General features: G+C 38.4%; 1 protein-coding gene across 3 annotated transcripts in view; it reads right to left on the bottom strand.

Moving 5' to 3' along the window:
- The window catches only part of TMEM131 (transmembrane protein 131), a 216343-nt gene extending 205350 nt beyond the window's left edge, over window positions 1–10993 (bottom strand). For all 3 annotated transcript variants that reach the window (XM_031959112.1, XM_031959113.1, XM_031959114.1), the window contains exon 1: window positions 10716–10993. In XM_031959112.1, coding sequence (XP_031814972.1) covers window positions 10716–10920 — 205 coding nt within the window. In that variant the 5' untranslated portion in view covers window positions 10921–10993. The remainder of the gene's footprint in view (window positions 1–10715) is intronic.
- Window positions 10994–12573: the final 1580 nt, after the last annotated feature.

Here is a 12573-nt window from a genome sequence, read left to right as displayed (position 1 = left end):
ATCTAAGACAATTCCAAAGGAATTATGATGAAAAATACTACACACCTCCAGAAAGAATTGATGGGAGTGTGAATGCAGATTGAAATACACATTTTTTTACTTTCTCTAATTTATTCTTAGTTTTGGGTTTGAGGTTTGTTCCCCCCCCCCCCTTTTGGTCTGTGTTTTCTTCCAAAATATGATTAATATGGAAATATTTTATAGATCCAACCATGTGTAACCTATATCAGGGAAAGAATCTGAAAATCAAGCTTATCTCTCCCCCCCCCAAAAAAAAGGTTCTAAATTGTTCTTAAATATAATTGGAAAAAAATAAAATATTTAAGAAGTTTTGCCCAGGGGAAGAAAAAGAAAGTAATGTACTTGAAGCAGAACTCATTAAAATAAATGGAGACTAGTTATAGCTGTTCTCTTCCAAATCTATACATGGCTTTAATGTATCATATAAAACATAAAAAGACCTAATAGATATAAATAGGGTAAACCTATTTTAATGAGATATTCAATAAAAAATAAATAAGAATAAAATAAGCAATAAGAACTTCTAGAATTCTCAAATATCCAAAGGATCTAAGCCAAAGAAAGTAAGAACTTTTTCTATGGCAGTACTAGATACAACTACAATTAATTTGATTATCTTTTTATAGCATATTTATAATTTCTAATGGACCCATTATTATTTTGGATTTTAAATTTTGTTCCTCCCACTAACCAAATGTCCACAAAATCATAGTATCCTCTAGTTGGAAGATACCTTAAAGATCAAGTCCAATTCCCTTGTTTTCTAGTTAAGAAAAGTAAAAGGAAAAAGATTAAGTGACTTTTGCCCAAGGTCAGTCACAAAAAAGTGTCAAAACCAGAATGCGATCCTGCTCCATGAACTGTAAAAGCCAGTATATTTCTTTCCAGTTCATATCAAGTTGGAGGTTTCATGAAACCTACCCTACACATCCTGGATTTTGCAGACCTCATTAACTTCCTGAGTGGAATAATCTCCATCTATAAATCTATCCAGGGAAAATATTTTCCCCTGAGTCTAAGGCTTCCTTCTTGCTATATTCTAAATGCCACCAATCTCTAACCCTAGTTGGAACTACTGAAATCTCTCATCTTCTTTCTTGTTCACTGAAGTTGTTTAGCTTGTTTCCTGAGAGAGCTACCACACCCACTTTCTGATGACCTTTTCCTACTTTTGCCACTGCCTTTGTCCCTGAGTGCCCTGTATTCTCTTTCCCTTACTTCATGAGAGTATATTTTAGGAGCATTAAGTGTACAGACACACATACATACACACACACACACACACACACACACACCCATATATATCAGAAATAAACAAAAAAAAAAAATAACTGCAGACACTATAAGAGTATATTTAAAAGAATTCTATCCAATTGTAGGTACCAGGGTATTCATATATGGATTAGGCTATGTCTATGATCCATCCTAGTGAAAATACTCCCAGTCCATCTTAAACCAAGACTCATTTATTCTCAAAGCCATATTCTAATGTATATAGTTTCTTTCTTTTCTTCCTTTTTTTTTTTTTAATAGCCTTTTATTTACAAGTTATATGTATGGGTAATTTTACAGCATTGACAACTTCCAAAGTTTTGTTCCAATTTTTCCCCTCCTTCCCCCCACCCCCTCCCCTAGATGGCAGGATGACCAGTAGATGTTAAATATATTAAAGTATAAATTAGATTAATGTATATAGTTTCTACTGTAATCTGAAGAAAAGATTGCCCTAGAAAATACCTCTCCTGAATTTTTATATATTTTTCCAAATAGGTTCTCTGAATAGAACTCAATCTATTGGGGGGAGGAAGAAGAGGGGTAAGGGGAAAGAAAGAAAGAAAGAGAGAGAGAAAAGGTGAAAAGGAGAGAGAAAGAGAAGGAGGGGGAGGGAAGAGGGAAAAGGAGAGAGGGAGCAAGGGAGGGGAGAGGGAGAGAAATGCTTGCCTCCATGTGCTCTTCCACACATTTCTACAAATGGGAAGAAGAAAAACGAAGGATAGGAATAAAAGGCATCAAAATATTGTTTTTATCATTCAGAAAAAAGGAGTATATTATCCAATTATTTATTCCCCACCAAATTCGTGAAACTCACATTCCCACTTTTGTCATAGGCCAGTTTAAGCAAATAAAACAAAAACTAAACAAAACAATCAGATAGCTAGATTGTAAAATTTTAAACAAACAAATAAAAAAATACAGAAAACAATGTATTCTGCTAACAAACATTTACCAACAAGGATTTTCCATACTTCTAATTGTTTTTATTAGTGCATTCAATTTAGCAATGAAATGTTTGCCAATTTTTAACTATTTTAATGGCTAGCATGATGACAAAGTAAGGAGAAAGCTTTTGGGAGAAACCATTTTACTTAAAACAATGATCTGTACATTAAACCAGTCTTTCAAATAGTCTTAAAAATGAGCAAATCTATTTTCCTTCTAGTATGCACATAATAAATAAACTAAACATGCTTTAATAGCCACATTCCATATCAATCCCTGATTGACAGTTATTTAGCAGCTATAGTAAGTCAATATTGTTTTTACCACTTGGACTAAAAATCTTAAAATTTAAGAGGGTGATATAAGAAGTCATGGCATAGGCTAAAATACCACTTTAAATGAAAAGCAAAAGGATTTTCCCCCAAGTTTTCTTTAGATATTTTTCAGGTTAATTAAAAATAAAGTTGTAAACTGATTTGAATTTCTAACTTTAGATGAGTTAAACAAAATCTGAAGTGATATAATTTAACATATTAACATGTATTGGTCTACTACCTGCCATCTGGGGGAGGTGGTAGAGGGAAGGAGAGGAAAAGTTGGATCAATGCTGAAAAATTACCCATACATATATTTTGTAAATAAAAAGCCATTAAAAAAAAAGAAGAAGAAGTTCTGAGGTGAACTTCTGCAATCATCTAGAACAACCTGTCCCTACAGAAACAAGAATCTGCGATATATGACACAAATGGTCATCCAGCTTTTGCGTGAAAATCTTTATTGAAACCTTAATACCTATTAAGGCAAATCATTTAAGTTTCAAAGAGCTCTATTAGGAAGTTTTTCTTTACATCAAATGTACATTTTGTCTCTCTGCAATTTCTGTCTGTACGGGTCATAGTTCTTCCCATTTTCTGAAGTCAAGAAAATCAGTTTTAATTCATCTTCCACATGATCCCTCAGAAAAGACTTGAAAACTGTTATCAGATTCAACCCAAGTTTTCTCTTTCCCAAACTAAACATTTCAGTAGTTCCTTCACCTAGGAAGGAACATCCTTATAGTGCACATCCCAAACAGCATGCCTTTTTTTAATACAACCTGAGTTATTTTTAATAAAAATAATATTTTAAAATATTATATTTAGAATATATGTTCTACAAGAGTTTACAATCTATTTAAGGAGAGATGACACAAATGCATGAGAAAGTAAAGTAAAAACATAAAGCAGCTTGGAATTAAGGGCCAAACAAATTTGATAATATACCACTACTGACTTTACACACATCTATATTTTGTATTATTATATTAGGGAGATCACTATTAGATTAGTGAGATCTTTTATAGATCTTATCAACCAATATGTTAGCTATCCTTCTGCTTCATATCATCTACAACAAAGCACAAGGACAGATGCCTAGACTTTACTAGAAAGTTCCTTCCTTCCATGCAGACATTGAATCATTAATGACTACTCGTGGAGCCACTATTTCTGAATCCACCTAATTATGCCTTACCTGACCAACCCAGTAAACTAAAATAACATGAGACCTTGTCAATGACTTTGCTAATATTCTAGGTAAAAATATATATCAGTTCTCCTTTCTCTCTTTATTTTATCTCCTCATCTTCTTCTGACTTTGTCTTAGTCCCTCTCTTCCCTTACTCCTATATAAATGTGTACATATGTATGTGCAAACACACACACACACACACACACACACACGCATGCATCACCTTTATTTTATCAATCTAGTGACCCTATAACAAAAGTAAATAATGACCAGATTTTGAAGAAGCCATGTTGGTTCTTTATGATCACAGCTTCCACTGTTAGATGTTCACTAAACTCCACTTTAATTATATCCTCTATTATTTTTCCAGGAATAAAAACCAAGCCTATTGGCTCAATTTCGTGGACTTCATTCTCTTTCCTTTTTTGACTTAAGTTGAAACATCTCTCTGATGTTTCCCAAAAGTTGAAAAGTCTTCATAGTTATCATTAAGTGAAAGAAAAGATGGTGCAAAAAACAAAAGACTATTTTTTTTTGACACAAACCAGAATTTCTAAATTCTAGTACTAGTAGATAGCAATATGCTAGGTGATATTTAAAACACACTACTTGTTCTACAAGAGTTTACAATCTATTTAAGAAGAGATGACACAAATGCATGAGAAAGTAAAGTAAAAACATAAAGCAGCTTGGAATTAAGGGCCAAACAAATTTGATAAGGGCTTCAGGAATTAAGAGGAGATCACCATTGTGGGCTGAAGTAGCTGCAAATGATGGTACCAGATACTGAGGCTGAAATACATGTTTGTTTGGTTTTTTTACATAGGCAGAACAAAAAAACATGTCATATACAAACACATGGAATAAAGGAATTTAAAATAAATAGGACATGTTTGGGAGATAAGGAAATCTAACTGTCAAAAGGATTTACAATAGTGAATAATGAGAGATGAAGTTCACTGAAAACATAGAATGACATAGAATGTCAGACTGGGCAATTTGGAACCACCAGCAATAGTAAGTCAATGGAGGTTGGAAGTAACATGAAGAATATTTTGTTTCAAGATCAATCTAGCAATGGAACATCAGGTAGATGGAGTGAAGGAAAAATGGAAACAAGAAAATGAAACTGATGCAGTAATCCTCATAATAAGTGATGGATACAATAAGCATTTAAAAAGAACAGACTTGAAAATAGATGAGAGAAAAAAATTAAGAGAAGGATGTGAGCAGACTAACATTTCTTTTCTTGACAGATTAACTGTAGTTCCACTGATAAGAAACATGGATGAGAATTTTATTTGACAATAAAGATGGCAAAGTTCCCTATGGGACATTCATTTAACAAACGTCTGAGTACCTACTTTAATTGAAGACATCACCTTAGTAGTTGTGGGGCATATTAAGAGGACAACTAAGTGGCACAATGGCTCCTCTCCCTGAGTTTAAATCCAGCCTCAGACCCTTCCTAGCTGTGTGACCCTATGAAAGCCACTTGACCCTGTTTGCCTTTGTTTCCTCACCTATAAAATGAAAAGGAGAAGTGGTGAACCCCTCCAGTATCTTTGGCAAGAAAACACCATATGCGATTGTTAAGATTGGGGCAAAACTGAAATGACAACAATGACGATATTAATGGAAATTTTAAAATAGTCTTTGCTAGAAAAGAATTTAAATTATTTGCTTAGAAGCAATGTTGAGTTTGAAAATCCCAAGGGAAATGTCCTATAGGCAAATGAACACAAAATATCAGAGTTTAGCTAAGATAGGATAAGAAATAAAATTTAGGATAGAGAATGAGAACCAAAGTTATAAGACAGGACCAGTTCATCAAGGGGGAAAAAAATTTGACAAGACATCTTGAGGAAAAAATGAAAGGAATAGGAAAACAACAATAAAGACAAACAACAACAACAACAAAAAGGGGTGAGCAGAGAAATAAAGAAAATATTATAGATGCCAAGTATGAAAACATTGATACAATGTAATTTACATTACCTTCATTTCTGAATGAAGTCCAGTTAGAAAAGGTCACTGAATTTGACAAGAACTATCTAAAACATATGTCAGACAATTAAAGACAAATATAAGTAGGTTCTAATTTCTATACTGTCAAACACCTTCCTAGGAATGTTTCTACAGCAGTTCACTGTGCTACTCTAAATGAAAAATTACAGTAAAGTTACCTACCCACTCATTTCATTTGGGAGATTTATGGAATCTATTTTTCTTGACATTTTCAATCCATGTATATAACAACTATGAACAAGGGAGAAGGCTATCTTTTCAAAAAACACATACTTGTATCAATTTTAAGGAAATGGGGGGAAAATGCACTCTTTAGTGATGAAAAGTATATTTAGCTGCCAAAAACAGATTTCAGAGACAACTCCAAATTTATTTTAGAAAGGCAAAAGGGATACACTTAAGTAGTCAGCTAAAAAAAGTATTTAATAATTGAGATGAGCATTTAAGCCCCCAAAGATAAAAGCACTTACAAAATATATATATATACACATATAAGTACACACATAAATGGATAGGTAGATATAAATATTTATTTCATTCATTGCTTAAAACAAATCTCCAATGTCAGACAAACTTGAACGGTCTTTCCCCCTAATTTTTTAGCAAGCTGCTACAAAGGCAAGTCACATTAGAATCCAATTAATACTTGAAAAAATAAAACAAAGCAACAACAAAAAACCCTTGGCAAACAATGTAAACTATGTTCCTAATTTTAGCCTGACATCAACAGCCAAATAATCCTCAAATATGCTGCTAAAATCTGAAAGGCTAGTGACATAATATAAAGAGTTCTGAATTAAGAGTTGGTTTGAATCTCATCCTGTGTGACCCTTGAGCAAGATAAGCCTCATTTTACACACTTGAAAATGAGGAGATTTAACTAAATGATTCCAATTCTAAGATTCTATGAATTGATTCTATAACGATATATAGTATATGTAACAGAGAGCTAGCCTGGCACACAGTATATAGAAGGAATCAGGAAGACATGAATCGAATTCTTGACACTGATACACATTAGCTGTGTGACCATGATCCTAAGGCAAGTCTCTTAAACCTTTCTGAAAATCTGCATTAGAGGATGGTACCCAGAGTTTCCCATACTGATGAAATCTTAACATAGACCACCAAAATAAAAATAAAATAAAATAAAATAAAAAGAGAGAGATAAAAAAGGGGGAAAAAAAGCATCTATAAAAGTCTTAACAGGTAGAAAAAAATCATATTTCTGAAAACCCTGTGCCCCTCACCTCCAATTTCTATCATGTGTTCATGATAATTATGTAAACTGTGCTTCATAGTCATAAATAAAATGTCAAAAATTTCTTGGGATTCATTTTTAGGAGGAGAAAAATATGATTTTCATAAGACCTAGTAATAGGACAATATCGTGCATTTGTTGTTAATAATTATTTGTTGTATAAATTCAAAACATAATTTAAAGAAATGTATAAAAAGTATCTTTGCAACTCCTGGAATTAAGAAAATTCCTGAAAATAGTGCAGAAGTACAGACAAGAAACTTGTACTTCTGGTAAGCTCAGCTACCCAAAATATCTTCAAAGTCCTGTTCTTGCAAATTAATTATATACCTGCTTTTCTAAACAATGATCAGATAAGGAGCCACCAGTAAAAGATAGGTGACTTGATGGTGAACCAACTAGATTAGTATGTTCTAGTCCAAGCATGAAATAAGCTAAACAAACTATATTAGCTAACAACTATTCTCATGGGCAGTAGTCATAGTGAGTTTTTAAATTATTAAAACATATTTCTATGAAATATTAACAAGCAGATATTGACAAGCCTTGCTCTAAAGTCTCCTATTCTGAGAAATTTCTAAGCTTTAAAAGAATAATTCTGCTTTTTAATTGCGAGCAAAAATTCCAATATCACAGAATATAATATAAATGAAAATAAATGTAAACTTTAACTTTTAAAAGAGAAAATTTAAAATATTTGGCTATTTTTGAAATAGATATGACAAAATTCAGGACAAAACACTGTAGCACTTAGGTACCTATTATTATTGTTCACTGATCTTTTCAGGTAAGAAAATCAATTTCTTTTGCTCAAATAAAATAGGAACAAAAGTTGAAAAACGGTTAAACCACTAATTTTTGGAGATTGCTCCTTGGAAAATTTAGATACTGGATTTAACCAAGACTCTCTTCACTTTCACTAACTAGGTCCTCTAGCTTTCTTCTCAATTAAAATCAGATTTTACTTTTTGCAGAAAGATCTTTCCTGGTCTCCCCATTAGTGCCTTCCCTCTGATATTACTATCTATTCTTTATGTAGTTTGTATGCACATAGCTACATGTCTGCTGTCTCCCTCATCAGAATATGAGCTCCCTGAGGCAGAAACAACATTTTGCCTTTCTTTGTATTCCCAGAACTTAACACAGTGCCTAGCATATGGAAGTAAGCTCTTAATAAATAAATGCTTGTTGACAGAACAGTCATATGAAACATTAAGAGCTACTGATTCCACCACAACTAGATACTGTTGTGTAGTACATATACGCAAACAAGGAAAATCTTACAAACCAACCTAGCAAATAGGTTATAACTATATGGGCACTTCTTTTATCAAGTACTTTGCTCATTTAACTGTTCCCATTTAGGGATTTAGTGATGAAACAAAAACCACTGGGAATGGTGTTATCAGCAAATGTTACCAGGCTTACACTTCATTTCCAGTAGTCTCTAAAGACAATCCAAGGAAGACTTGGGTTCACATACAGAATCTGGTTTTATTACCTGTGTGAACTTGGGCAAGTGACAACCTCTATGGGCCTTAGTTTTCTCAAGTGCAGAACAAGGGTGTTGTGCTACAGAGCCTCTGCAGTCCCTTTCAATTCTAGATCTATGATAGGATACTACAAATCTCCTTTCAATAATTCAACAAGCAAGTAGGGTCTGCTGTGTTGTTATTATTACTTTGCTATGAGCCAAAAATAAGTCCTCCTACTGAAAACTTTACAATCCAAAAGAAGCAAAAAAATTACAATTTAGAAAGCAAATAATCCTACCAAGTTAATCTGACTGCAAAATTCCAAATGAAAAATCAAAAGAAAAAATAAAGTACCCACTTTTGCACTTCATCCTAATTTGATTTGTACCACATTTGTGTCTCCAGAAGTTTAAAAAAAAGAGTCAAAATAAAAATTTAATTTTGCACTTAGTTGCCTAAACAATTCTTATATTAAATTAATTAATTTTAATTAATATTAAATTAACATTACACACAATTAATATTAAAACAGTATTATTAGTATAAAAGGGGAAGGCAGCATTGGTCTCTTAAACTGAACTGTTAATTTTAGCTCCATTTCCTCACCAAGCCATTACATGAACTCACAAGCTTCAATGGGCATGAACACCCATGTGGTATATGCTATTTTAAAGAACTTAGCTCTGACTTTGGCTGTGTGACTTACTACGTGTGTGACCCTGAGCAAATCAGCCAAAAATCTCCCTCTCTGGGTCCTCACCTGCAAAAAGAATCATTGTTTCATAGGTTCTAGAGACAGAAGGGAACTTAAAGGCCTTCCAGAAGAGTAGTATGTCCTTCATTTGTGGATGAGGAAGCTATACTAAGGGAACTTAAGGAACTGTTCCAAGGTCACACAGGTAGTAAATGACAGAGCCAGGATCTGAACCTAAATTCTGACTCTAAATTCACCACTTTTCCCCATAGTACCATAGAGGGAGTTTGAATAGACGATCAAAAAATTTCTTCCAGTTCAAAATCCTAGAGTACATTATACTATACTTTTGTGGCTATTTACAGACTTTCCCGGAATAAATTAGTTTAAATCATTAAAGAATCCAATTTTTTGTATGCATTTCTTGACCAAAAGATGAACAAACAACAAACTTTCAGAAACAAATACTCACCTCTTAACTGTAAATTATATAATCGGAGGCTTACAAATTAGAAACTTGATATTTGAATTTACCCAGTTCAAAAATGAATGCGGGAGATTTAAAGTATTTCAAAAATTAATATAGCAAAACAAGAAGGTGATTTAAAGTATTTCCAAAATGAATATAGCACTACCATAGGAGATGGTGATTTAAAATAACCCAAATTCTGAGTAAATGTGGTTTAACGGGGGTTAGGGAAGGTATAGGTGTAACACTTAAAGACAATGAGAATTTAAACAAATGAGTATTAATTAAATAAATCCAGCAAAATGATCTGGTGGCAGTTGAGGGAACTGGAAATGGATGGCAATCTCCCCTTCGAGGAAGGGGCAAAAAAGCAAAGTAAAATTCGTCTCCCTCCCTAACATTTAAAAGTAGTGTTTTAAAGATTCCCCGAGGCTCGCCCTCCTTGCATTTCCTGTCATTTTCGTGACTGCCAGGCAGCACTCGCAGTACCCACGAAAACGCAAAAGAAAACAAAAATAAAGTGCCCCCGAACCTCGCCTATTAGCAGCTATCAGCTCCGCGAACGCGCCCCGCCTACACGCCGTGCCAAGTGGCGAGCACACACACACACACACACAAGAACTCAGGAAGTTTTGAAATGGCAGTGACAGCACACAAGAAGGAAGAAAAATCATTGAGACCCAGAGCTGCGGGCTGCGGGCTACGAGCCGCGCTCCGGCCGAAACCGGTGTGGCCCCTCTCCCTCCCCCTGCTCCCGGCCCGCGTTGCCTCCCCGCCCCCACTCCGCGGAGGCTGGAGACCCGGGGTCGCGGTAGTTTCCAGCTCCTCGCACGCTGGTCCAGGCGCACCCCCTCCCCCCCGGCCCAGGGATCCCAAGTGCACGAGGGGTACAGGGGGAGTGACAGCGACCGGGAGCCGGGGAAAGAAGGCTGCTGAAATGACAGCCACCAACTCTTTTCATCTCCCCGGCGCCCCCCTCCCGCACGCCCCAAGGATGCCCCCCCCCGGGGTTAGGGAAGGAGCGCCGCTGTCACCCACCTTCCTTCTCGGCCCGCGCCGCCGCCACGATGAGGCTCATCACCAGGTGCAGCGCTCCCAGAAGGCAGGCGGCCGGGCTCGGAGGGCGACCGCTCGGGGCCGAGGACGACTCCCGGACCGCCCGGGAAGAAGCGAAGGGAGAGAGCTCGGTGGCGGCGGCGGCGGCGGCGGCGGTTCCCGCTCCTCCTCCTTCCCGGTTCCCCATCCTCCCCGGCCGGGGGCCGCCGCCGCCGCGGGCTCCGGGCAGCCTCGCTTAGCGCCGGGCGCGTCTCGGAGCCGAGGCGCAGGAAGAGGTGGGAGGAGGAGAAGGCGCCGTCGCCGCCGCGGCTCCGGCTCCGGCTGCCGGCACTGGAAGGAGCCGAGAGAGGGAAGCGGGCGAGGGCGAGGTTGGGTTCGAGCGGATCCGTGTCCGGGCTCGGGGCTCGGGGCTCCGGGCGTCGGGCGTGTGAGATATCCGTATGTGTGAAAGAGCGAGTGTGTCACTCACGGACACGGCATCGCCCACAAGTACTTGAGGTAGCACAGGCGCCGGGTCACGCACGGCGGGCCGCCATACTGGAAACGGGCAAGGGAGGGCGGGGGCGGAGGAGGAGGAGCGTGGAGGGGGCGGGAGGCGAGGTGGAGGCGCTGGTCCTCGCGGGGAAAGCCCGGTCTCCCCGATGCCCCTCCCCTTCCCCTAAGCTGAGGCATCGCGTGTCCGGCCAGGCGCCGCCCATTAGGCAGCTCTCCCCAGACCTTAGAGGACTGGATAAAGGGGAACTCCCGCCGTTCCCCCGCCCCCACACGGGGTCGTGGCCACCTCAATCACAGCCGAAGGGGAGGACATGGGGGGAGGGACGGACGGGCTGAGAAGCCGGGCCCGGAACCATGATGGCCGCCCGAGCTTCACGCGAAGGCGACGGTCACGTGGAGGTGTAAGGGAACGCTCAGGTCTCTCTATCCCGCCGTCTCTATGGTAGCAGAGGCTTGTCCTGGGCGCTCTGGGCCTCCAGCAAGCGTGGTAGTGGCGAGGGGAGGAGGTCTGTGCGGGTGGAGACGGGAAACGAGCCTTGTGGGAACCGCGGGAGGGAGGGGAGAGAGCGTCTGCCGCGTGGTACATTCAGAAGAAGCCCTGGGGCTTTTCGTGCTAACGTCACCGCGTTAGCATTCCCGAGTTCAACCTCAATAGGACCTGAGCAAGCATCCTGGCAGCTTGGCATGTCATAGGAAAATCCCAATCCAATGAGTCCTGCCCTGCGCGGCATGCTTCTTAGCAACGAGGACGCTTCGCCCTTGGCGCTCAGTGGGCATTGATGGACCAGCTGAGGAGTGCGTGCCCAGGGGCTGGTGTTGAAGCCCCTTCGGATGCCGGCAAAGAGTGCCCAGCCTGGTCTTTGTGCAAAGAAGAAAAAGAGAAAAGGCAAGAAGGTGCCTTTCCCCGAATTATACAGCACTGAAGCCCGTGGCCGCCTTCGTGTCATGTTTTCTAAATAAATAAATATATATATGTGTGTATAGAGAGATACATGTATGTCTATATATGTTTTTTTTCCAACAGTGAAGTGGCAGCCTGACTAAATAAATGATGTCTTGTGTATATACGTGTGTATACACACATACACACGTGCACACATACACATATATGCATGTTTTTTTATTTTCCCAACAGTGCGTCTTTGGAGTGGCAGAATGGATGGTGTCTTATGTATATGTGTATGTGTGTACATATACACACATTTATGTGCACACGTATGTATGTTTTTTCTAACAATCTTTGAAGTACATGATTTTTCATATATATACATACACATACACACTATCAATCTACACATATACACACATATGTATGAATGGATGGATTTTTTTTTTCAACAATACA

Source organism: Sarcophilus harrisii, chromosome 3 (genome assembly GCF_902635505.1).
Source record: "Sarcophilus harrisii chromosome 3, mSarHar1.11, whole genome shotgun sequence".
NCBI lineage: Eukaryota > Metazoa > Chordata > Mammalia > Dasyuromorphia > Dasyuridae > Sarcophilus > Sarcophilus harrisii.
This window is presented reverse-complemented; position numbering and strand designations above follow the sequence as displayed.